This window comes from Mustela putorius, unplaced genomic scaffold, assembly GCF_011764305.1.
Source record: "Mustela putorius furo isolate JIRA1106 unplaced genomic scaffold, ASM1176430v1.1 tig00003901_pilon_pilon_pilon, whole genome shotgun sequence".
Classification (NCBI taxonomy): Eukaryota; Metazoa; Chordata; class Mammalia; order Carnivora; family Mustelidae; genus Mustela; species Mustela putorius.
The window spans coordinates 4,098,188-4,126,172 of NW_025422049.1; the positions used below are offsets into that span (position 1 = coordinate 4,098,188).

A 27,985-nucleotide genomic window follows, 5' to 3' on the forward strand; every position below is an offset into this window, starting at 1 on the left:
TCTCTCTCTGCCTGCCTCTCCATCTACTTGTGATTTCTCTCTGTCAAATAAAAAAAATTAAAAAAAAAAAACTACTGCCAAACCCCAGGTCACAAAGAATTATGCCTGTAATTTCTGCCTCAGAATTTTACAGGTTTAGTTCTTAAATGTAGAAATTTGGTCCATTTTGAGTTAAATTTTATATATGGTGTTGAGGGAGTGGTCCAACTTCACTCTTGCTTATGGATATCCACTCGTCCATCACCACTGGTTGAAAGGCTATTCTTTCCCCCATTGAATTGCCTTGGTGCCTTTGTTGAAATTCGGCTGACCATAAATGTGATGTTTAATTTCTTGACTCTCAATTCTATTCTATTGATCTCTATGTCTATTGTGATACCAGTACCATTATATACGAAGTAGTCAATCACTCTGAATTTCTTTGGTGAAAACTTGAATGGATATAATGTAGTTTTGTAATAAATTTTGAAATCAGGAAGTGTTTTCCTTTTTTTTTTTTTTTAAGAGTGCTTTAGTTGTTCTGGGTTCCTTGAATTTCCAGGTGAATTTTAGCACAGCTAGTGTATTTCTGGAAAATGGGAGTTAGAATTTTGATACGCATTGCATTGACTCTGTAGATCGGTTTAGGAAGTATTGCCATTTTAATAACAGTAAATCTTGTAACTCATGAATATGGATGTTTCCATTTATTTAGGCCTTCTTTAATTTCTTTCAGTGATGTTTTGTTTTTCTCAGTATACGAGTCTTGCAATTTTTTTTGCATTTTTTTAAATTTACTTACTTTTTATTTATTTTCAGTATAACAGTATTCATTATTTTTGCACCACACCCAGTGATCCATGCAATCCGTGCCCTCTCTAATACCCACCACCTGGTTCCCCCAACCTCCCACCTCCCCACCCTTCAAAACCCTCAGATTGTTTTTCAGAGTCCATAGTCTCTCATGGTTCACCTCCCCTTCCAATTTCCCTCAACTCCCTTCTCCTCTCCATCCCCCTATGTCCTCCATGGTATTTGTTATGCTCCACAAATAAGTGAAACCATATGATACTTGACTCTCTCTGCTTGACTTATTTTACTCAGCACAATCTCTTCCAGTCCCGTCCATGTTGCTACAAAAGTTGGGTATTCATCCTTTCTGATGAATACATGAGTCTTGCAACATTTTTTTTAAAAAGATTTGTTTATTTATTTTAGACAGGGAGAGAAAGTGTGCAAGCCAGTGTAAGCTGGGGGTGGAGAGGGGCAGTGGGAGAAGGAAAGAATCTTCAGGCAGACTCCCCACTGAACATGGAGCCAAATGCAGGGCTCCATCCCAGGACCCCGATATCATGACCTGAGTTGAAACCAAAAGTTGGACACTCACCCAACTGAACCACTCAGGTGTCCCAACTTGAAGCTTTTTTTTGTTAAATTTATCCCAAGTTTTTACATTCTTTTTGATGATATTGTAAGTGGAAATCATCTCTTTAATTTCCTTTTTTGTCTTTTCATTGCATGGTCCATACTTATTCATTAGCATTTGAAAATTTTTTCTTGCTAGTGGCAATATTATTTTCTTTTAAGGAGGTATTTTATACCATATTGACCATGACTCTGAGTAATTGATTAAATATGTAAAAATGTGATGATAAATTTGAGTTTTATATCCATTCAAGTTTTCACCAAAAAAATTCAGAGTGATTGACTACTTCGTATACCATTGGTAATAATCCACAGACTGAGATTCTACAAACAATTTGTGTTTCAGTGCATGAGATTGTATATCACATCAAGAGAGCCTGAAATTTGGAAACTAATGTTTGTGAATATTACTTAGTGGTCATTATAACACACCAGAAGAGCTGTGAAATTTTTAAAAAAAATTTAGCAAAGTGTAAATCCTTATGGCAGAACTTCAAGAAATACTTCTAAAAAGATAATTAAGTCTTTTAAACAACAATATGTTCAACAAACAGGGTCAAAATGCAATTCAAAATTTGTCTTTTAATTAATGGTGAGATTTTAAACAATACCATTTCACTTCTGTCTGAGAAGATGTATGTAATACTAGATGAGGTATTGTATTGGCACATGAAGTCTTTCAGTGTCTGGACGTAATTGTTTACACTTACACACTCAGGTATGTCTCAAGTGTAATATTTGCTAATGGACTTTTCCACACAATCAGTGATCTATTATCAGTGTCAGGAAGGTAGGAGTATTTTATGTCTAAACATATTTTATTCACAGTTAATTCCCAAAGGTCTCCGTGTGATGTTTCAGTTCTTCTTCCCACTAAACCTGATACCAAAATGTCAAAGTAAATGATCAACATTACTAAATAAATTACCAAGATTACTATTTTATTAATTCATCCAAACAATATTTACCAAGTGCCTAACATGTACCAGGTTCATTCTTCCTTTTCTTTTTCCTGCATACTCCTCAGTTATAGAACCGATATAAAAAGCACGTGTAATATACAATCTGGAAAATCTGTCCCTGAAGAACTGAGAGTTGAATACATATTTTTCTTCAATAGTTTATGTAAAGAAAAGTATACAAGGCTACTTAGATGGGAAGGGTAGAATAGGTTTTCACTGTCCCCTTTTTATCTCTTTGCAGCTTTTAATCACAGGAATTAGGGGTTCATTTCACCTCTCCATTTTGTCCCAAGCACTGAAATTTTAAATTTCATATGATTTTCAAACTATGAACCGATTATTACGTTTGAAGGAACAAAAGGGAGGTGGTACTTGTGCCATGAGTCACACACTAGGATTAATTCAGGTGAATGACCATACCAAAGGTATTTGTTGCTGTCTTCTGAGGATTTTGAACGTGCTATAGGGTGAGGTGAAGGGCAAATATGATCTTAAGGCATGTTTCTTTTTCATCCCTTTGGACAACATCCCCTTCAGTTAATTAAAGCCAGTATCTTGAAAATAAATAAATAAATAAATAAATAAATAAATAAAAGCCAGTATCTTCTTAGCTTAGATACATTTTATGTATCTATCTATGTAACTTGCAAGTCCCTTAAAAGACTGCTAAGACTGCCGTTACGGACAATACCACAGCCTTTAACCTGGTCATTTTTACACGAGGACCTGATCTTTTTAACGACCGCATGTCAGTATCATCTACTCATGTTTCACTGAGTTTTGTGCAGGATCATTAAATCCGGTCTTAGCTACATTAAGTAGAAAAAAATAAATACATGTCTATGTCCAGCAGAGCGCTACTTACCCCTGTCTTATAAGGACAGTTTTGTTAATAATTATGTTCTTAGTATTCAGGTATGTGTCTGAGTCTAGAGATAATGAGGGCTTGGTTCCATTGCACACAGTGTCTGTCACCAATTCCGGACCTCTATATTTACCTGCCAGGTAGCTTGACCTTTTCGTTTTAAACTATGCAACTGTCAGTTAGCTTGCGATCCTTCCACACAGCCTATCTGCCATTGGTTTTTACCACTCAGCAGTTGGTGCCTGTGTTGCAAGCTATAAAGAGAGTGTTTAGCTCAAACTAAATTGGGGGATATTGGTGGGTATTGATATGAGCCGTGGCTCTTCCTCTTGCATTTCTGCAAGGGAGTGTTCTGCTACTGGAGAATATGGTCTTCCTGGGCCTTTCTATATGCTGTAGCAATCTAACTGATTAAATGACATTAAAACATTCATGTTACAGAATCCGGACCTTTGTTTGCCCTGCTGCTAACACTTTGCAAATGAGGGATAGGGGACCATGTTAAGTTTGGCCAAAACTATTCCACTTCCTTATCCTGGCACAGAATGTCTTCCTGAAATCACATTCCATATCGTGGAATCCACATCCATTTTCTCTGCATGCCATTTTATTCTCTTTAGTTTTCCCCTTTGAGCTACATTAAGAAAAAAATGAAATAGTAAATTAACTAAGAACACTACATTGTAACCCGTAACAAAATTTGAGAGAAGACAAAATGGAGCAGGCTATTTAGCGATGTAGATTGCTAGCAGGGAGACGTCCCCTTTTCTGATACACTCGATGTTAAAGGTTAGAGGCTGAGAAATTTTCCATCTGCAAGCTGTGAGAATTTCTCTTTAGCACCAAATTGCGGCAACTCGCTTGCTATGCTATTTTTATTTAAATTATAGTCCACATGTTCATTCATGTTGTCATGTCTCTTCATCTATCTTGTTTTAATTGTGATGCAGGCTTTCAAAGGGTAAGACCATCTTTTAAAATCATTTTTATAAATGACTTAGTATATATGCTTCAGATATTTACTAATGCTAGTAACCAGGAAGCTCCAACAACACAACTTCACAAGTTTCTTTTGATTTAGTGAATAACATTTAAGTAGCCTCATTATGCAGTATATGATGCTATAAAGTGCAGAAGGAAGACATGGTGTAGCATTTGGTAAGGCTCGTATATAAAGGTTAATGTCCATCAGCCAGTTTTGCCCTGATTTTTTAAAATGACAGTGTCTGCATTCATTAAAGGCTATTTGTAGCACTTTTAAAATAGTGTTTGTTGAACATAATTTTAAATTATCTTATGTTCATAATAGTGTTTGAACAACCAAATGATGCATTTTAAGAAGTGATAAGAGTCGCTGATTGAGGACAGCGATTGAGCAAACTGAACATTAGGTCAAAAACGGAAGTATCCACATAAACACAGTCTGTTAATTGTCTGCTCTTTGAAGACATCTGTCAGCTCCAGGACCTTAGGAGTTAAATGCATAATCAATCCTTTGGGGACAAGACCATTCTGTCTAACATAGGAAAAAGTAACTTTCAGTGAAAAATAAGGTCCTCGGTTGGTCATTTATCATCTCAAAGGGCATATTTTATTATAAATGTCAATTCCACAAAATTATGTGTCCTGTAATACATAATTATGTTCAAAATTGCATTTGAAATCTATTATTAACAGTTAACAGTGAACATTCTTAAAATAGTTATTACTCTTGGCCTTAACACAAAAAGCAATAATGGAGGCATTTTAGGGAGTTAAAAGCTAGAAGGCATTGGCCTCTGAATAAAGCCACTGCAGGTGTGTTTCTTAATGGGCTGTTAATTTTATAGCAAGTGAACACAAAGGACAGAGACCATGTGTGTTTTTAAACTGTGTTTGGTGTGGAGAAAGAGTTGATGGCTGAAAAATATAAAGGCAGTATGAAATGAGACCAAATTGGATTTTCCCTCTTGAAGTATGATCCTTGTGGCTTAAAACCAAGGCAAGCAAATTCTTGCCCCTCCTCTCTACCCCTTCCCTCCCTGCCACCACTTAACACAGAATTCCACAGAAACATATAATAAACTTGCACATCGAAAATAATTAGAAAATATGGCGATAAATAATAAAGATCAGCTTGTCCAAACTCGACATCCTCTCACACTAATCATCTCCTTTTAGTTTTCTTGTTTTTGCCACTGGCATTGTCTGAGTCACCCCAACTCAACAACCATGGAGTCAGTTTGACTCTTCCTTAGCCTCCATACTTAGCATTCCAGTGTCCTAAGAACCTTGCTTCTCAGTGTGTAGCCTGTGGACCATGCAACATGGGCATTACTTGGGAACTTGTGAGAAATATCCAACCTCAGACCTACTGAATCATAATGTGCATATTAGCTAGATGTCCTTCCTTAAGCACATTCAAGTTTGTAAGTGCTGTGCTAGAATCTTCTTTTACATTGTCTTTTCTTCTTTTTTTTTCTTCCTAAGAAAATAACTTTTATTATTATAAATCAGTCTCTTTATATTTTAAATACTTTTTTTTTGTAAAATATATGTCTTCAGATTTTACTTTTTAATCCGGAGTGATGACTTTACCTTTTAACATAAGCACTTAGCTCTTTGCTCTTTATTTTATTATAATTTATCTTCCATCTTCTTTATGTTTTCTGATTCATCCATCCAGTCTGTGCCTTCTCTTTCTTGCCTTAGTTTAGATATTTTTTTTATCTCAGTATTATTTTCTCTAGCATGAAAAATAGATTTTTAGTTTTTAGTATTTATGTTTGAAAGTACAATAAGATTTTTAAAATTTATAATAATCTGAAGTTCATTGATATTTGTATCATTCTATAGGATAACCCAGTTTTGGTTTTTTTTTTCTGAGCTTGCTATATTATTTTTTCTTTGGTGTCTAGGTGAGGCTTATTTTTTTTATTTTTTATTTTTTTTATTAACATATAATGTATTATTAGCCCCGAGAGTACAGGTCTGTGAATTGCCAGGTTTACACACTTCACAGCACTCACCAGAGCACATACCTTCCCCAATGTCCATAACCCAGCCACCCTCTCCTTACTCTCCTCCCCCCGGGCAACCCTCAGTTTGTTTTGTGAGATTAAGAGTCTCTTATGGTTTGTCTCCCTCCTGATCCCATCTCGTTTCATTTTTTTAGGATAACCCAGTTTAATACTTCCTCAGTAATATATGATTTTGTTATTTTATCAAGCAGAAATTAATAAGTATAATTGTATATATTTAAAGTATACAACATGCTGATTTCATAAGCCTATACAATGTAGAAATGATTAAAAAGGTGAAGATAATTAACTTTTTTGGTGTGGTAAGAATGCTTAAGATCTACTCTCAAAAACATTCAAGTATATAATGCCATATTATTAACTATAGTCACCATGTTCTACGTTAGATTGTCTGAGCTCCGCTAGTAACTAAAAAGTCGTACCCTTTGACCTACATCACCCCATTTCCCCCTTCCTCCAATCCTGGAAGCCATTCTAGTTTCTGTTTCTATGAAATTGACTTTTATTCTTTTATAGATTCCACACATAAGTGATATCATGCAGTATTTGTCTTTCTCTGTTTCGCTTGGTTTACTTAGCATAATGCGCTCCAGATTGATCCATGTTGTTGAAAATGGCAAGATTTCCTTTTTTTAAATTGAGTGGCTGAATAATATTTCATGTATATATACACAATGGAGTATTTTATATATATATATGTATTGTATATTATGTGTATATATATATGTATATAAATAATATACACATCACATGTTCTTTATCCACTCTTTCATCAAAGGATATTTAGGTTGTTTCCATATCTTGGCTGTTGTGAGTATTGTTGCAGTGAATGTGGGTGTGTAGATATCTGCTCAGGATTTTGATTGCAGTTCCTTTGGATATATACCCAGAAGTGAGATTGCTGGATCATATGGTAGTTTTATTTTTTGAGGACCTACCATACTGTTTTTCCAAAACAACTGTACCATTTTGCATAACCACCAACAGTGTATAAGGTTATAAAGGGTTCCCTTCTCTCCACATCCTTATCAACATTTGTTATTTCTTATCTTTTTGTTAATAACCAGCCTAACAGGATATGTGGTGTTATCTCATTATGGGTTTGATTCGCATTTCCCCTAATGATTAGTGATGTTGAGCACCTTTTCTTATACCTTATGCCATCTGTACGTCTTTTCTAGAAAAAAGTCATTTGCCCATTTTATATTGGATTATTTGCTTTTTTGCTATTGATTTGGATTATTTGCTTCTTTACTATTGAGTTGTATAAATTCTTTATATATTTTGGAGATTCACCCCTTATCAGATACATGGTTTGCAAATAATTTTCTCCCATTTTGTAGGTTGCCTTTTCAATTTACTGATTGTTTCTTTTTTAGTGCAGAGCTCTCTAGTTTGATGTAGTCCCACTTGCTTATTTTATAGTTGCCTGGAATGGACTATCCCATGTAAACTGTTGAGCCCACCCTAAATTTAGATCTTCATGTCATTTCACCTGAATTATTGCTCCATAATTCTCTATCATCCTTGTGTTTCCCTGCTCTAGATCATTCCACTTTCTGCCTCAAGATTAGTCTTTCTAATGTACCCAAATATTTCCCCTCTTCTTAAAAACCTTTAGTGGCTTTCCATCTTTACTCGATAAACCCTCAGGATTGGCATGCAAGGCCCTATGATGCCATCCTTTCCTTCCAGCCCTATCTCTAACTGTTCTTCTCCATAGACACATAGCCAACACTATAGCTTTACAAGTTTCTCTTCTCTTTGTTTTGGTGCAAGACGTTCCTTCCCAGTGGAACATTCTTCTCAACAGCTCTGTTGAAATCTTCTCCCTCCTTTAAGGCCCATCTTCAGCACTACTTCCCATAAATACCCTTTTCTCATTCATTCATTCATTCATTTGTTCATTGAATAAATATGTACAGAGCACATACTGTTTGCATACATTCCTCTAATTACTGGGGATAAAACAAGGAACAAAGAAGCCACAGCCTCATGGAGCTTATATTCTATTGGGAGAAAATGGGTAATAGACTAGTAAAAAATATGGTATGTTAGGGGGTGATAAGCACTAAGAAGAAAAATACAGGAAGATAAAAGGCATAGAGACAGCTAAGAATGAGGAGTATCCTCCAACCAAATACCCTTTTTACTCCTTTGAATACCCAGAGCACTGATCTTCCTTTACCACATAGTTATTGTACACTTGTCCTATTTTCTCTCATATATTTAAAGCTCCTTGAAAGCAAGAACTGCATCTTGTTCATCGTTGTATCTCCTGTTGCTACCCAGACCACCTCAGTAAATAGTAGTTAAAATGAATCAAATGATGGAAATAAATGCAATAGTAGTTCAAGATAAGGAAGAGACTGGTATAGTGGTTGGTTGGGGAGGGCTCCTTGGAAGATATTTTGGGTAAAGTCTTGAAATATGGGTAGGGGAGGGAGGAAAAAAGAGTTTAGTAAGTCATTTTCATATATTTGTGCTGAAAAACTAAAAACCATTAACTTATAAGTATAAGCTAATATATAATAAATATATAATTATAGACATAATATATAATTATATAATATATAAAATAAATATTATATAAATATAAATTAATATTATATGCAATTTTCTTTACCTTTAAAACCAGTGTTTCAGAAGGGACGGGCGATAGACACTGGAGAAGTTGACATTGGTGCACAGGTCATGCAGACCATTCCACCCGGCTTATTCTGGCGTTTCCAGATTACTATCCACCATCCTATATATCTGAAATTCAATATTTCTTTAGCCAAGGACTCTCTGCTGGGAATTTATGGCAGAAGAAACATTCCACCTACACACACTCAGGTATTTGATGTTATAGGTATTTCTTGACCCTTTTTAGAGGGTGGTGGGATGATTAGTTCAGGGTTTGTGAGTCGCAAAGTGTGTGGGAGTCAAAGGTAAAGGCAGACAATGTTTGTAATTGGCAAATATCCAAAATAATCACACCCAAAGGAATGAAAAAGAATGACATTGAGAAATAAGCAATAGCATTTAGTGAGCAAATTCAGGAAAGAAAGTTTAAAAAAATACTCTTGAAATTTGAATTTTGTTTCCTGGAACAGGATGATCATGAGCTGTCCCTGCCCCCTCATCTTACTTAGCTTTTGGGCCCACACCCCACCTTGGCTGGCTCCATATGGCCTTGACCCTTTGTCCCAAGAAGAATGCAAATCAATAAAGGAAATGAGTCCAAAGGGGAGGTTTTATCTTAGAGGTAGAAATTTTTTCTTGTTATTGTTAATAATAACTGAAATATGTAAAACCTCTATGGCTTACAAAGCTCTTCTATGGTTTACAAAGCTCTTCTATAAATGTTAGCCACCTGATTTCTCTCTTTTTTTCCTTATCTCTTCCTTGCATGAACCCATTTGGGGCCCTGCTTCATCTAAGAAGTAGCATAAGGAATCATAACCAAGAGGGGATTACTTTTTTTTTTTTCAACAGATATGACTTCAGTCCAAACCTTACCTTCTGGATGGGAATAGGCAGGGAATTAGAATGCCATTCAAATGTAACCCCCTTTTAAAAAATGCCCAAGGAAATGTGTGCCATGTGCTTGTCCACTGATTAGGGGAAAAAAGGAGGGAGTCTTTTGAATATTTAAATATGCTACCACAAAGGTAGTAAATTATGATGAATGTTCTCAAATTTTAGATTGTTTAGTTGTTTTAAAAACTATAAAATTCTTGAATTTGTAGAGAAGATCATGGTCACATTTTTTAGGGAAATGTGTGGTTTCGAATATCTTTTGTCTGATACTTCAGTAAAATACCAAGATTCTCTTGCATAATACTAAATAAGATTCTTTTCTATTCCTTGGCTTACTTATTTTTAGACAATTATTTTGAATACTAATAAATACATAAACTGAAAGGTTTATGATATTTATAAATATAGTGGGTTTTTTTTTTTCAGAACCAGGCTTGAGTATACTTAAGAAAGAATAACTTCTTCTTTTGCATTCCTCAGAGAAGTATGAAGTAGAAATAGGGCAATTTAAGTTAATGTTTTTCATTAGTCTAGAAGTAAAAGTAGTGGCTTATATTTGTGTGTGTATTTGTTCTAGTTTGATTTTGTAAAACTGATGGATGGAAAACAACTGGTCAAGCAGGACTCCAAGGGCTCTGATGATACCCAGCACTCGCCTCGGAACCTGATCTTAACTTCACTGCAGGAGACCGGTTTCATAGAGTATATGGACCAAGGGCCTTGGTATCTGGCATTTTACAATGATGGAAAAAAGATGGAGCAGGTGTTTGTGTTAACCACAGCAATCGGTAAGCTGCCTTGACTATTATATTGAATTAACAGCATAGTTCTAGAAAGAGATGAGTGATTAAAGTAATATAGATGTTAAAAAAAAATAAAGTAATATAGATGTTGTTTAAACTCACTGCTCATTTTACCTTAAAGTCCTTATTCAAGATAGGTCACTATGAGAAAGACTTTTATTATTGTTGTCATTAATGTTTAAATGCTGATTACGATTTTTTAAATGCTCCATTATTTGCACCACTACTGTAGAATACTTGCCATGTACCTTTTTTTTTATGTTTTCAATAGGAATAATTACCTGGATGATAATATTACCAGGGCTGCATCGATGAACAACTTCAATGAAATAGGGAGTAAGCAAGAAAATCTCTGTTAACTCAAGAGCTATTGGAAAAGAAAAGGCAATAAAAGGTTTTTGAAGTGGAAAAACTAGCATCAGTCTAGTTCTTCTTTAGAACAGCTGGTTCTAGAATGACGATGCCTTCAAAACACAACCTAAGGGTATTTAGAGAAGAGTCTCAGGGATAATAACAGGTCACTCAACGTCCTTTCTTTTAGACTTTTTGAGCCCTGAGGGGAAACATCACACAGTATTTTATTGTGTGATATTTCCTAAAACACATGTCTTTAAAAAGAAGGGAAAATATTTTACAGCTGTCAGTTTCCTATACAACTCTCACCACTTTATCCTTTAGTTAACCTGTTCAACCATATGTTTAGGAAGATGTGTTGACTGTTAATAGATATACCATCTGCTCTTTATAACAATTACATTCTATTTTTACTTGATGCTGAAGACCTTGAGTCAGTAGAAAATGGTATTCTAGCCATAACATTATCAAAAACTCTCCTCTAAAGTAATCAGAAAGGCTATAAAAATCCACTGATGATTTTTCCCCTAGAGAAAAACTCCACTGATTTCGCATCTTCAAAAGACAACGTATTTGTTAAAATAGAAAAAAATATTTTAAGTCATGACACTATTTTGCAATGCTCACAGAATTAATGGAGCAAATTTAATAGATACACCTTTCATGGTATTTTTCTGTCAAGGCCCAATTCTCATCATGCAAATGCCAATGAGTTATGAGAGGTTGAGTTTCTCCTAAGAAGTCAAGTAGTTAGAAGATCTAAAACATTTGTGAAGATTTTCTCCCTTCCTGGTATCCTTACCAATAAGCCCAACTTAAAACACTAACCCAACTATTAACCTTTCAAAAATCAATAGACCCAGAAACATGCTTGAAGATTTTTCCCCTCCCTTACTTCCCCCCCAAAAGAAGCTAACCTTTGAGATAGAATTCCTATTATCCACATATCAAGCTGTCAGTATCCTATGCAACAAAGTATTTGCTTTTTCCTTTTTTGTTTTTACTTCTCCTGAAGCAACAGAAAAAATTCTGCAATTCCACTTAAAAAGACTCCAAGTAAATTTCTGAAAAAAAAAATCAAAGGTATTAAGTTATTTATTCTATATTCTCCCCATTTTTTTGTTTTTATAATTTATCTTAATTAGAGTAAAAAGAGGCTAATATATTTGATTAAACAATTAAAGGTTTGTATGCATTTAGCTATGCTAAATGCTACTCATTCTCTCATGATAATGTGAGAATCAGTTGATTGATCTTAACTATATTTGGTTTGCTACTAATAAGGATCAGGACAGTATTAACAACCAACATTTATTGAATGACTAATATAGGCTAGCTGCTGGCCTATATTAATATATATTATTTTCTAGTAGTGTAGACAGAGTTGTCAATATCCCCTAATCTTTAGCCAACTTGCTCTGTAACATGATAATATATACCACTTATGGAGTGCCATTCTGCCCCCAAGCACTGTACCAGATGCTTTACATTCAGTTACCTTGTTTGATTCTCATCACAACCCTGATAGTATAGGTGTAGTGATATTTATATAATAAATAAGAAAATGGAGGCTTGGAATGAGTAAATAATGTGATAGACTCTCACAGCCAGCAAATGGCAAAATTGAAATTTGAGACATCCAGTATGTCTGATTCCAAAGCCCATGCCCTTTGTACCAAAATTATTCCATCAGACTATTCATTACCTTTAGTTTCTCCCATAAGAAAACCTGCCAGAAGCAAAACCCATCATCAGTGCAGATGCAGATACCAAGGGGCTGTAGACTCTAGAAGAACAGAGTTTTATGCACAGACCTTTAAAATCCTTCTCAAGTCTAATGAAGTGCAGTCAAGGAAGTGATTCTGAAGTAAGATTAAAAAGACAGAAGGCAAGATTTCACCGAGGCCAACGTAAATAGAAAAACACATTCTTTTTCACCTCTGGTTACTTACATGCTCCTGCTGTAGCCATCCTCCTCCCAGTGTCTCTTTCAGACCTGGTGGAGGTGGCAGCTTCCAGAACCTCCCTATATTGACTTCTCTTCTCACTTGCATTGCTGGTGTTAAGCTCTGTGCAACAGGGACAGACCTTAGATAAGTCAATAAGATGGAGGGATTTTTATTTATTTTGATAGCAAACTTTATTAAACATTTTTTCCTACAATAGCTAAATTCCCACAAGGCCACTTCCATAAAGTTGTCAATAGGAGCTTGTCTGAAATTGAATTCAACGGTATTTACCTTTGAATGTGTCCTCCATGGCCTCCTATTAACCATCCAGGGCAGGGGAAATCCAAATGTAGATCTAAGAAGTGCCACTATAGCTTGGTACAAGAAAGATGGATTAAGTAGAAAATAGAGAAATGATTGTTCCATCTCTGAATGAAAAAAACTCTGTGCCTCTTCATAATGACCTTTTAAATAAATTAATGATTTTATGAAAATAACTAATGTTTTAATAAGTTAAAAATGGATAGCTCTTTGTCAAATGCTCCATTCCTGCCAGACCAGTTGTAATTCAGCAAATGCCACATATAAATTTCTTATCCAGTTCAGTTTTCAAACACAGGGATCAGAGAACAGATTATCATAAACCTGCGAGGAGCCATGTGATATATTCACATGGGGGAGAGAAGAAGAATCTCCTCTGCCACTGGATTCATTCTCAGCTTTCTAAGAATTCCGCAAATAAACTAGATACCACATTCTTCCTGTTTTATTCTACCCAAGGCAGAACTCGAAGTCTAGATCAGCAGTTGTCTAACTATGGAAGTTTACTGTATGAAGCATTGGTTCTCAGTGCTTTAATACGATGAGCATCTGCAGGGTCACCTGAGCTGCATCCTTCAGATTCAGTAAATCTGGAATGAAGCCTAGGTTTCTGCATTTTAAGTGCCTCAGGTGATCCTCCTGATACAGGTGGTCAAAAGGCCACAATTGAAGAAATGTTATTTCTCGACCCTCATTATAAATTCTCGTAGCTGAGCGGAAGATGCCAAGACCACTTCCTAGAATATCTCCTTCCAATTGGAAATAGCCTATGCAGGTGAAACTAAAAGAAGTAGATAATTCGGATTGAAAAGGAAAAATTGGTACATACGAGAAGTATGAGTTTAATGAGCCAGAACATAAAACTCTGAATCCAAGAATGCTAAGTATGGAAAACTTCTAGAAGGAGTAATGAGAAGATTATTTAAGAAAAAAAAAAACTGAAAGAAGAAAGCATACATGCCGTAATAGTTCATGGACTTGGAATTTGATTTTATTATATTCAAATACAATTCTAAACTAGAAATAATTTTTGTCAGCGTCTGACTTTTGGGTAACATCATACCCTTTCAGCCAAGTTACTTACCACAAGACTTATCAAAGTTCTATCGCACTGTACATCTTTATGTCACCAGAACTACCTATGGGCACCTTCAAAGCCTTCTCAATTCCCCTGAAGCCTATTCTTCTCTAAGAATGGATTGAAGGGAAATTAGTGGCAGAGAACTGATAAGCATTTACAGTCAAGAAAGCATTTCTCAACAAAATACTTAGGTTCTAATGCTTTTAGTGGTGGTGAATTTAATATGAACACTTACTTTAAAAGCCTTCCATTGTCACTTATTAATGAAAATGAAATACTGATTATCATATTTAAGCTGTCAAGATGGTAGATCAAACATTTTAAGATACTAGAGAAAAAATTTTTTATTTGCTACAACCTAAATTTGAAAAATAAACAGTAGACTTGAGTCTTTTGAGTTGCAATTTTAAGCCCATTTCGCTTTTGAGAAATGTCCTATAATCCTAGGACATTTTTAGCTTTGTTGTGAATGTCTCATAAGAATACAATTCATCTAGACCCTTTATGTACTTTAGAGATAAGGGTTGGTTTTTAGTTTCACTCTTGAAGAGCTAATTCAGCAATTTCAGGGCCCTTTTAATAATTTGGTACTGCATGTGACATCTTGCAAAAATCTTTGGCATCTGATTTTAAATAGTAAGTGCTCCAAGACAGTACAGGGCAAGACCGTTACAAGCCCAGAGTTCTTGCAATTAAAAAAAAAAAAAAATTAAGGACACTACAGCCTGACGTTTACTCATTTTTTTTTCTTTTTCTCTCCATTACTAGAAATAATGGATGACTGCTCAACCAATTGCAATGGAAATGGAGAGTGTATCTCTGGCCATTGTCATTGTTTTCCAGGATTCCTTGGGCCTGACTGTGCAAGAGGTAATGTTGCTCTGTTACTCCAGTTGGTTTAGGGAAATATGTGTCCTTTGAGAACTCAGGATCAGTAGCAATAGGAGGAGGAAGAGAAGTGGCAGTAGTAGTGACAACAGCAGCAGCAGCATCTACCCCACCACCACCACCACAACCAAGAGCTGAGTACTTACCCTGCCAGACATTGTTCTAAACACTCTGTTACCTCTTCAGATTCATACTTACTGTGATAGCCCGGTGAGGCAGATCTACTGTTTTCCTGGTTTATTGGGCAAAGTAACAATTTCAAAGAGGTGAAATAGTCAGGGTTGCCTAACAGGTGGAATTTGTACCTAGGACATCTGTAACTGCTTATACACAGACCCATGTAAACCAGAAGGAACAGGCAGTCACCAAACCGGTAAGTAGCCTTAGAAAGTAAAAACTGGCGAGCCATAAGTTAAACTTGGCAAACTTTACTGTTTCCTAGACTTGCCAAAGTTTAATTATTGAAAAGCTTTAGGTATGTCACACTGTGTTTCCCCATAGGCTTACAGTTATTACCGTAGAGATGCTTTCTGCTCATTTTCAGTATATTCTTACAGTTCTCAGTCTGCTAATGCTTTAATCTCAGGTTTCCCAGCCACTCAGTTTCCTTAGATTAAATTCTGCACAGCTGAGAATTCTATAGCACTTGCTGGCTTCCCAGGAGCATGATAGGTCTTGCAAGTCTGGGGATGAGAAATAAAGATGACGGCTGGTATTAAAAATTGAATAAGACAAAAGATTCAGGCCCTGCCCTCAAAGAGCCCATAGTTTTAAGAGGGAACCAACATTGGCAAAGCAAAGTATTCTAATAAAGGTCTGCACGTGGTGTCATGGGAGTAGACATCTGTCCAGCATAAATCTATTTAAATGTATAACTTTTTAAGGATAACATTTTATAATATGAATAACTTCCCTATTTATCAGTTTCTACACTTTGGGGGTTTTTCTTTCTAAAAGTGGAAAAATCTGTCTGAGGAAGAAAAGGCCTAAGAGGAAAAAACCCTAGCTTGAAATAATAATAATAATAATAATAATAATAATAGGTGAAATCAAAGGCAAATTCCTGACATAATTTTTATATTTTTGTCACTTATCCTTACTCCACTCCTATAAGGAAAATTCTGTTAGCAATACCAGACACTTGCCTATTTAATAAAGGCTAAGACAGAAAAAATAATACAAATTTTTGCCTGAAATATTATACAAGAAATCAATAGAGAATTGACCCTTCGGAGATTTTAAAAGCTTTCTGAGAACACTACAAGTTCATTTGCCAACCTTCAGATTCGTGCCCTGTGCTGTGTGGCGGGAATGGAGAATACGAGAAAGGACACTGCGTCTGCCGAAATGGCTGGAAGGGGCCAGAGTGCGACGTTCCAGAAGAGCAATGCATCGACCCAACATGCTTCGGTCACGGCACCTGCATCATGGGAGTCTGCATCTGTGTGCCAGGCTACAAAGGAGAAATATGCGAGGAAGGTCAGAGCCCCATTTTCATCTCTTGCTTCAGGCTTTTCTCTCCCCAAACTGTCCAGGTGTCATTGTGTGCTTTTAGTAGAGATGCAAGTCATCTTTGCAAGCTGTAAATGTTCAATATGTCTTTAGTACACGAAGCAGAGGGCTGGAGTCGGGGGAGTTCACGTCTCTTCGGACAGTCTCTGATATTAACATGAGGCTGTGTCTGTGATACTTGCAGATCGGTAAGGAAAAATGGTGCTTCCCCCCCTCATTTCTAACACTGTTTTATAACTTGAAAATTTCCATACTGATGATATTAGGTGTTAATTCATATACTTTCATTATTACACAGTACATTAGGCTCCATCTTACTTTAAAGCACATGATAAAAATAATAATATATGCACATTTGGAACCATTTCATTGAATGTTTTCTTTGGGAGCAATTTGTAATTACCATTATTATCATTGCTTTATATTATTTATTTTTACATAACTCATGCTGAAACTTGACCTCCGTGCCTAAGGAAGCCAACTTACCACTAATGAGTTTCAAAGCAGTGCCTTTATGTTACAATTCACCCCAAAGGAACCTTTATGCACACATGCACAAACGTAGCTTGAAATGGCAATAGTTTTCTCATTTAAAGAGACACATTGGAAAATAAGTTTACTAGTAATCAGACCTTTTCATGCCACATTCCTCAAATAAGACTGATTTCAGAAATAATATTAAACCATTACCATGGGAGATGGTCTCATCACAACTGTTGTTCAGGAAAGAAGCTGCTGAAAATGCACTATAATTGCTTTTTAAAGATGGCTCATTAAGACAATTACACAGCATTCTAAAGGGTTTAATCTCATTTTGCTCAAAGAATTTAGCTTCCCACCTCCCGTTAGCAATAGTATAGACTTTTGGTGTGAAGATTATATCTGTTCCAATGAATGGTGTTGGGCCTAGACAGGGTACAAGAGTACCTCTGGACATTGTTTTTATGGTGATCCAACCACAGTCATTATATTTAAGTTGTAAAGTCAGATGTTATGTGGACATATGCATGGTCACCAAAACATGGTATCTCTCACAACACCTACAGTTTGTAATGAAAATGTTTGACCAAATTAATTTAGACCCTTCTAATCAAAATTTGGGAGCAACTGAAAAATGGCTTAGCTTACATTTCCCTTCTAGGGATCGCTAAGAAAATTTGTGCAATAACCAAGATAGCAAGGAAGAATGCTCACCATATTTAACAGTATGAACTTGTCAAATACAGTAGAAAAGAATATTTAAATCAGACCACAGACTAGAAACTCACAGGCTGAACTGGGCTTATGGATGGATTTTGTTTGGTTCACACAGTGGTGATAGCGGTAGTGTTTTTGTTGCTGTTGTTTTAATGTGATCCACTTGCCAAAATATAAAAACAGAGAAGTGTCCTATAAAAACCTCTCTTTTGCCGTCTCTTGAACAACTGGAAAATCTGGTAATACCGGGACCATGTTCCTACGTGGTGATGATTACCTGGAACAAAGAAGCAACAGTTTCTGTTAAACTGGATACTTCCAGTCACTTAGCTGGAAGTATCACACTGGCTTCTTCCGATCAGTTTGTCTATGTCATGTAGTCCTGGCCCATTCAGCCATATGACTTCATGCCTCTGATCTAAGTGACTTAGTTAATCATTGAAGGTGGCCTTTTAATAAAATAAATTATACTAAATTAAATCTCATTTTATTTGTTAAAGTTGTTATGTTTTAATATAACAAAATGACCTCCTTCTAAAACAATATTCTGTACTTTTAGACTTTCCCTTCCACTCCAAATAATGAACAAAATCAAAGTAGATGTACCTTTTAGTATTTATTTGCTGATTAGCTCAGGTAGTAAAGAATTGTGCTAAGACCTTGAGATTTGGGGTTAATTGTAATGGCAATAGCACTAATTATAATAATGCTTAGTTACGCTTACTCTGTTCCATGATAGTAGGCCACACCCAAGACCAGACCTGTCTTGCCATTGAAGGCAGGTTTTTATCAGACTGTTTTCACTGCGGGAAAAGTAATTTAAAGCATACGTCCTCATTATGGTGACTTATTTTAGTCTCATCTTATTTGTATTGGGAGAATAGAAAATCTGAAATCAACCTTGTCATTTCCCCTGGAATGGTCACTCAGGTAAAAGCACAAAACAATTTTCCCCAAGGCAAACAGAGATCTACTCTTAAGAGTTTATACCTTTGGGGGCGCCTGGGTGGCTCAGTGGGTTAAGCCTCTGCCTTCAGCTCAGGTCATGATCTCAGGGTCCTGGGATCGAGTCCCGCATCGGGCTTTCTGCTTGGCAGGGAGCCTGCTTCCTGCTCTCTGTCTCTGCCTACTTGTGATTTCTCTCTGTCAAATAAATAAATAAAATCTTTAAAAAAGAAAAAAGAGAGTTTATACCTTTGTTAGAATGTGTCCAAAAATTTCCAAACTCACAGAATCAGAGATAAATAGAATTGTGTCTGTGATATTCTAGAATACTGAAAACTATGTCACAGCATCCTGATGGAAGGAAAAGGCATTAAAAAAAAAACTTCAATAATTTTTAAAATTATGCTTACAATGTTGCATTTTCAGTGTTTCCAAGAAATTAATGAAAGATTATAATAAATTCATTATATTGCATGTTTTCACACAACAGCAGTCAGGTCACTTAATACCTAATGATCTAAGCTTTATAAAAAGATATGTATGTTTTAATATTTTATATATTTATATATTTTTATATTTGTAGACACATTTTTGTATGTAGTATATTTGTATATTTTATGTATTTACTTCTTTATTTTATATTCTCTGTATAATTATTATGTATACCTTCTTTAGTCACATCAAGTGAAAACCATTTCTCAGAGCTGTAATTCCAATTTCAAAAAAGACAAGGAAGGACTCCCCAAAAATTCTTTGGCGTTTTTACAAAGCTGAGGAATCCCTATCAAAGGCCCACACTGGTACACCCACCCATATGTGTGGGAGTACTACACATTGCTCCAGTTTTACACAACAGATGTATGGTTTTCGTTGTCTTCTTTTTTTGGGGTGGAGGGAGAGAGAGACTCTTTTTTTTTTTTTTAAAGATTTTATTTCTTTATTTGTTAGAGTGAGAGAGAGAGAGAGAGAGAGAGAGAGAGCACAGGCAGGCAGAGGCAGAGGGAGAAGCAGTCTCCCTATGGAACAAGTAGCCTGATGTGGGACTCGATCCCAGGATACTGGGATCATGACCTGCGTCGAAGGCAGCCACTTAACCAGCTGAGCCACCCAGGTGCCCCACTTCCTTCGTCTTCTAATTTTAGGATTCAGCCTTAATGATACCCTCCCATATTTTTAAGTGTTAATATTCTTCTGGTTTGAATCCAGCCTTTGCATGAGACATGTTATTACCTAATTAAAACAGTATTAATGACATAGTAGGAAATCAGTGTGCGTATCTCAGTTTCATTGTCCTAAGGTATATAGGCCACACCTGTTAACTTTTTTCTTTTTTCCTCCTTTTTGGCACCTTCAGAGGACTGCTTAGACCCAATGTGTTCCAGCCATGGCATCTGTGTAAAAGGAGAATGTCACTGTTCTACTGGTTGGGGAGGAGTCAACTGTGAAACCCCACTTCCTATTTGTCAAGAGCAGTGCTCAGGACACGGCACTTTTCTTCTGGATACTGGAGTGTGCAGCTGTGATCCCAAGTGGACAGGATCTGACTGCTCAACAGGTACATTGGAGTTCCCTCTTTCTCTTCCTTCCTACACTCCCAAATCCTCATTGGTCTTTGTCTTACGGTGGCACTTCTCAAAGTCTGATCTGTATGCCTTCATGGGTCATAAGGGACTTCCAAGTGTTTCCTAGGCTAGTATTTGACTGGGTTTTCATAAACAACATACTACTGGACTCGTAATTATATCTTTTGTTGCTGTCAATCTGGATTTGAACCTCTGTCCTCATTCTGCATTTTCCTGCAGTCATTTTATCCTTTCCCATGCCTCCCACTGTCGGTTCTCTACAGGTTATTTTAAATCGGTATCTCCCTCAAACTCAAATAATCCTTCATTTCCGGTCAGCTGCTGAGTATTTCCGCTGGGCGTTCCATCCCTAAAAAACGGAACTAAGCTCAGGAACTCTAGGAACTCCTTGGCATATTGCCACCCAATTACTATTCCCACAACTTGGCTGTCCTTTTCCTATCCCCTACCTTAAAATCAGCAGTAGATTTCCACTGTCTAGAGATAAACTTCAAATATCTTTGGCTGATATCAAAAGCCCACCAAAAACTATTCCAAATCTCTGTCTCCAGACTGTCTTCTACTTCTGCTTCTTGCATAAATGCCTCTTTCTGCAAAAGGGTTCTCATATGCTCTGCTCACTCCCAACATATCACACGTTCACATTCTCTTTGTGCCCTTTCCTCAGCAGGGAATGCTGAGCTACCTTTCCATCTATGAAAATCCAACACACCCACCAAGACAAATTACAGTTTTAACTATTCTATAAAATCTCTCCTGATCACATCGAGAGGAGCCTCTAAAACCCTACCGTACTCCTTGCAAGAGAGTAATTGCAAAAAATTGGCATCGTGATATAGTTATTTGTGTACATGATTTGTTTTTCCACCACCTAAACTAAAAATATTGGGTCATTCTTTATACTTTTCTTCCTTATCCTCAGGTCATGTGCACATTAAATGAGTAGAATTAATAAACAATAACTCCTATGGAACCTTTGCCTATGAATTTTTTGGAGGATATAAAATGCCATGTGCTAAACAGGAAAGATGAGAAGCTCTATGAGACTTCTTATATCACTGAATTTGTTTGTGAACCAAAAAATCTATAGTCTCATGCTGTAAAGAAACAAGAAAATCCCTCTGTTAAGAGCATTAATTCTAACATAATTTTTTTTACAAAATTGTGTTGCCTCACATAGAAATAATATGGGACAGAGGATTGCAATTTATAGTTTCAGAAATGGATAAAATGATAAAGACAATGTAATAATAACTAAAATGCAGACTAAAATGCTGAGAGTTTCATTTATTTACGAAACAGATGTATGTGTGCCTGCTATGTGCTTGGCGAGGTGCTTGGTTGCTGGGGCTGTAGTGGCAAACCAGATGGATGTGGTTCTTGCACAGGAGAAGCCTATAGTCTGGTGGAAGAGACACATAGAACAAACTAGAAGATGGTTAGAGAAAGAAAGTAGCTGGGTGTTGCGGCTCTAAACTGAGTACTGATTTACTTGCTAAATGTTATTGAACCCCTTCCAACCTTTCATGTGTCAGACATAGTATGTCTAGAGTTTCAAGTTTAAAACAAGAATGTTAACATTTGCATTATTACTAAAGCATACACTCACATAATTGCTATCTAATAGGCACTATTCTCAGTGTTGTACATGTATTTTTTTAATCTCCATAACATTTTTTAAATCTCTTACCTGTGAGGTAAGTCCTGTCATTGTGCCCACTTACAAAGGAGGAAGCTGAGACACAGAGAGGTTAAATTAACTTGTCCAAAGTCAACTGCATAGTAGTTATCAGAGCCTAAACTTGCACTGAGGTATTCTGGCTTCACATTCCAAACATTTAACTACTGTACTGTATTTATTGATTGAATAGTGATTCTGTATCGTACAATTTCTCCCTAAGGCCACTCACATCTGTATGTGCTTTTTCTGGTGCCTCAGAATTGGGCAAAACCTTTGGCGATATACTAATCACCAGTTGTACAAATTCAAATATTTGTATTTCCAATGAATCAACATGAAATTCATTGTGCTGAGAGTTTCTTTTTCCTCAGTCCACCTCTTCCACCTAATACACAAAGACATGCACCAATCCTATCAGCAGAAATCAGGAGGAAGAAAGGACTAATGATAAACATGCCTCTACACTTGCCCCTCCCCCCTTCCAGATGAATTACCCTAAACCCTACCCCACTCTTCCCTCATCTCAAATCCCCCTTACCCACCCAAACAAATCAAATGATGAGGAAAAGTGATAGTCCCATAGAAGAATAGGTGTGGAAGAAAGTGTAGAGACATCTGCTTCAGTGTTTCATAGGTGTGGTGGTTTCTAGTCCTTCTGCCTCAGCATCACTGGAGATTCTAATACTTGGAGGCACAGAGACATTAAATGGTTTGCCCATCGGTGAAAGCCACTGCAGTGGTCTAACCTCCTCACTTACTTGTTCATTTGCCAGACATTTACTGAGCCCCTATTATGTCCCTGGCAGCATGTGAGGCGATAAAACATAGCCATAGCTGAGGAGACAATTGTGAACAAAGATTTTTAAATGTCTCTCACTTAAGTGCTCTAAAAGAGAGAGAGAAGCAATGCACAAGGTGTATTTCACATTATCTGAAGGTCTAGGAAGTGGTCACAAAAGACTGTATACCACACCTATGAGTTTGGACTTGAGCCTGAGGACAATGGGAAAGCCATTGAAGGGGTTTAAAGAGGTTAATATCATAACCATGTTTATATTTTATTTTATTTTATTTTATTTTATTTTATTTTATTTAAGATTTCCTTTATTTATTTGAGAGGGAGGGCGAGAAAAAGAGTGTGAGTCGGGGGGAGGCAGAGGGAAGGGAGAAGCCAACTCCCACTGAGCAGGGAGCCCAATGTGGGGCTCGGTCCCAGGACCCCAGGATCATGACCCAAGCTGAAGGCAGGTGCTTCACCAACTGAGCCACCTAGGTACCCTAACTGTGTTTGTATTTTAAAATGATCACTCTGAAAGTAGTTTGGAGGATATAGTGAAAAGTGATGAAAACTTGATATAAGGGAATTTAAGCACAGATGGAGGCAAAAGGATGGATATGAAAGTAGCTAGGAGACCTCGTTACTGGAAATGTGTTAGGGCAGGTAGGAATTTTCACTAACTCTTTGATGTCTACAGTGGGAGACTGGATGAATGGTGATGACACCGCTAACAGACAAGTGTATTATTTATTTATGAAACAAGTTTTCATTGAGCACCTACTATGTACCGTGTGCTAGGATCTTGGGACCCATCAGTGAGGAGAATAAAGATTCCTGTGCTACTGGGGCTTGCAGTCTGGCAGGGGTGAGACAAGCAGTAAACAATGAACAGTGGAGGTGCCTGGCTGGCTCAGCTGGAAGAGCATGCGACTCTTGATCTTGGGGTTGTGAGTTCTAGCCCCATGTGGGGTGGAGAGATTACTTCAATAAACAAGAGTAGGGAAAAAAACAACAATGAACATGTTTCAAGTTTTTAAAACATGAGGAACCTGAGAGCCAGAGAGGTTAAATAGCTCATCCTAGACCAACAGCCTGACTGGTTGCAAACCTGCAGATAGAAACTGGTTCTGCTGATTTTGTTCCATGCCTGACATTCTTCTCAGCCCTCCATCCTCACCCCTGCCAAAGGAAGAAGGAAGAGTTAGATAGGAGCTGGGACTCCGGTGAATAGATGAACTTACAGAAAAGGGAAAGTTCAAGGAGATGAAGGGCATCAAATATCAAGTGCACAAATGATACATTTTTGTCCAGAGATCTTAGATGAAAGCCACATTCATCCATTCTGGACCCAATAGAAAAAGAACACTTAGAAGCATCTCTTGCTCAAAGAAGCAAAAGAGCTGATAGGTATGACCCAAAACTCAGCAGCCTCTCAGGCAAAAAAAAAACCTTCCTAATAAAACTACCAAATTGAAAAATAGGGGAAGGAAATGCCTTCCAAGTCTCTAGTGCCACAGTAAGAATAGTCCTTCTGTGATTTTTAAGCTCCATAAAGGTTGTTCCCACAGAGCATATTTAACCATCAAGATGATCTCACTGTGCAGACTTTTAATTGAGTGTGCTCAGTACAGGAAGGAATTTAACATCTGATTCTTATAATGGATCATGTCATTTCAAAGGTGGATAGGCTCTTTGCCATTGATCATTTTCTTCCTCTAAGCGCATGAAGCTTAGCTGTTAGCATGTTATCTGGGCTGCTCCGATACCAAGAGGACTGCCGTGGATAGTTTACTGATGACTTTCGGTCTGTTTGCAGGTACGTTGAGTATTGTTAGCAGCACTGAACTGATACTTGATATAGGTTTCTCTCACCTGAGGGTCTCATGGTAGTTCACAAAGGTTAACTCATTAGTCTTTTAAAAAACCTCAAGAGGGATACAATTGAAGCTTGTTATAACATGGTTGAGATTTGGATATACCACAGGTCAAATCACGCTCCCTTAAAACGGAACTCCTTGCCATGAAATCTCAGTAATACATTTAACCTATGCTAGGGCTACTGGCCCTAACCTCTACTATTGTCATTTTAAAGTGCATTTACTATATTTCTTTCATAAAATCTGGCTTCTCCTGGTCACGTAGTCTTTGAGGGGGAACATAAAAGCAGAGTTCAGAGCTTTGTAGTCCTCTTTCCTTGATGAAACTTCCTCTGAGCCACCCCATCTATTGTTACTCATAGATAACTGGCAGCGAAATTCATAGAAGGTAAGCATTCACGTAGAGAGGACAACTCTGCTCCTCTCTACTGTGATCCTCTCTCATTATACTATATCTTAGAAGTAGATTAATCAGCTAGAGAGAGATGGAGCATTCAGCTCTGAGATATTTCTGAACATTCTATTTGCTATACAGCAGAAGCCATATGAGGTACTATCATTGTGTACCCCATCCACACATCCGGGGTCAGTTCCTGAAGATCCCATAAGGCTTTGTTGTAAGGATATTTGTTTTCAGGCTAGTCTGTGACATGTGGCCATCTTGTCCACCAGAGACATGACAGTATATGTATGTGTGTTTAGGTATAGTCACAGCACAATGACCCTGAATGACTTGCGTAACTTCTTGGAGTACCAGCTGCCTCATTTGTGAAATGGTAGATTAGCCAAATGGCCCTTGAGGCCCCTTCCAACACTGAGATCTATGATTCTTGATCCTGTATATTGAGCTTTTGACACTGATTATGAATGGTTCATGGATACAGTCCATAAACTCTTAGCTCCATATTGTTTATGGTGAGAAAATATTAATTGTAGGTTTGTTTTCATTATAAATACATCCATGCTTTGATATATAGACCATGTTGTTTGAGAATTTGCCTCTATTTATAGAGGTACACGTATACACACACACATATGTGTGTGTATATATATATCTTCATTATAACAATGTCTCATTATGTTTTTAAGTGTTCCCTAATGGATGTGATCTGCGTCTACTAATAAAACAGGTAATTAGAGAAGGAAGTTGTAAGAGGCTCATATAATTATTTTTTCCAGGGAAACTTTCCTTGATAATACAAAGACTGTATGCTTTAAAAAACATTATTAGTTTTCCCCTTTATTGAAAGTGCCAATAATCAAAAGATTCTCATCTGACCATACATGTCTACCACATACAATGTATCACTTTCCTATAATTTCTAGGTATCGATCAGACCATTTGAAATGATTAGTGTGTACACTGTATTTTTCCTACAGACATTACAGAAACAGCAGGGTCATAAATGCCATTTGACAAAGAAGCTTTGTTCAAAATGTAATGCACACGCTATGGGCAGCACTATGTAGCCATTCATCATGCCAGTGAAGAGAAAAATCTACTCATATATAAAATAACTAGAATTTAGCATCTTCCATAGAAAAGAGATAATTAATGTAACCAGATAGGAGCCTAGCATTGCAGGTGCTTTTCCCTATTTGGTTTTGGACACACACCTGAATTTCTTAGGAACAGTAGCTGAGGTCTCAGAAGAAATGTTTCTGTTAATTAGCAAACAATGTTAGCATATCATAATGCTACAAATTCCCTGTACTTAAAGAAAAGCTCGAATATAGACAGCTAGCCACTGAAACATGATAGAAGGTTTTATAGTGCTTTTCAGCCTACAAGGACAAAAAGCTTGTGACTAATCCCTACATAGATTCTATTAACTTGCTATTCAAAGTATGACAATCTCTGATCAAATTTATTTTAAAGTAAATCCTTTTCTATTCAGTAAAAGAATGAAGAATAAACCTTCAGGTGGTTCTGATTTGATTGATTTAAAAAAAAAAAAAAAGAAACCTGATAGATACAGGGGCTACAGCATTAACACTACAGTGAGGTCAAAACATTAACTCTAGATTGTTGAATCAGTAAGCGAAGTTCATTGGAGGCACTAGAAATACAACCCAAAACCATTCTTAAGAGAATTACAAGTCAAATTGAGTATGTAAGACTAAATCCACAGATATATCTCTGAGAGAGGTATGAAGTAGAAAAAAATCACGCTATTATTATGATTTCCTAGCAACATGTCCCACTCAGAGATAGTCACCCCCTAAGCCTTTTTTTGTCTCAAGTAAAAATAGAAATTGAGCCCCCAAATGTTCTCCTATTCAAAAATCCCATATCTTTATAAAAGAGAATTCATTTAATGACCATTAAATTGTGTATGTATGTACATATGTGTGTGTGTATAGATAGATAGATATAGATATAGTCAGGTGATTCAAAGCACAACAAATATCAAATGTTTTCAAAATACATCTTTTACATTTTGTTCTGAGACCATGAAAACCACACCTGTAATGCCAGCCTTAGCAGGCAGCAATGCAAAATCCGGTGGAACTTTTGACAACTTAACAAGTTTGCACAGAGAGGTAAGTTTGCAACTGCCTCTCTGTAAATCTGAGCTAACTACCGACTGTTCTAGGACATTAAAGCTTTAAAATTGCTTTTCAAACTAGAGACATATATTTAAATAAGGTGGTAATTGTGAGGCAAGAAAATGTAAGTAAGCATGAGTGTGAAGAGGTATGCTTATTTACATGGTTAAAGTATAGTCACTAATAAGGAATACATTTTTACACATCTATAGCAGCATCTAAAGAAAACAGGAAAATTTTGTGCTTCACTTGAAATACATTCCTCTCATTTCCTCAGACTCTTACTCTGCATTCTGGGTTCGTTTGCTAGTGGGCACCTTTCTCGGTTGTTTATCTACATGAAGTGAACTCGGACACAGCGAAGGGCCTATCTAAAAGGTATATTTGGCCCTGTAGGTGGGATCCCATAGGGAGCTGGATGCCCCCCTGCACAGGGTGACCTGCTGCCTGGCAGTCCTCTGTCAGGGCAGAAGGAGGAGGTGGAAAATGTATTATAGTGGAGAAGGCTGTGAGAGGTTAAAGGAAGCCAGAATGCAGTTGTGCAAAACTGGTGGCCAGGACATGGGTAATGAATCAAAATACGTCCCAATTCCATATGTCAAAATCAGATGATTGGAGATATACCCCGTATATCTCCCCCCCACCAATAAATTAAATGAGACTTTCATTGCTAAAACACAAATATCCTAC

The 27,985-nt window shown here is 36.8% G+C and overlaps 1 protein-coding gene across 1 annotated transcript in view; it reads left to right on the forward strand.

The window, feature by feature from the left end:
* TENM1 (teneurin transmembrane protein 1) overlaps window positions 1–27,985 on the forward strand; it is a 797,330-nt gene that overhangs the window by 525,671 nt on the left and 243,674 nt on the right. The window contains exons 9-13 of the mRNA XM_045068252.1: window positions 8,890–9,089; window positions 10,354–10,564; window positions 15,053–15,154; window positions 16,457–16,651; window positions 20,181–20,381. Coding sequence (XP_044924187.1) covers window positions 8,890–9,089; window positions 10,354–10,564; window positions 15,053–15,154; window positions 16,457–16,651; window positions 20,181–20,381 — 909 coding nt within the window. The remainder of the gene's footprint in view (window positions 1–8,889; window positions 9,090–10,353; window positions 10,565–15,052; window positions 15,155–16,456; window positions 16,652–20,180; window positions 20,382–27,985) is intronic.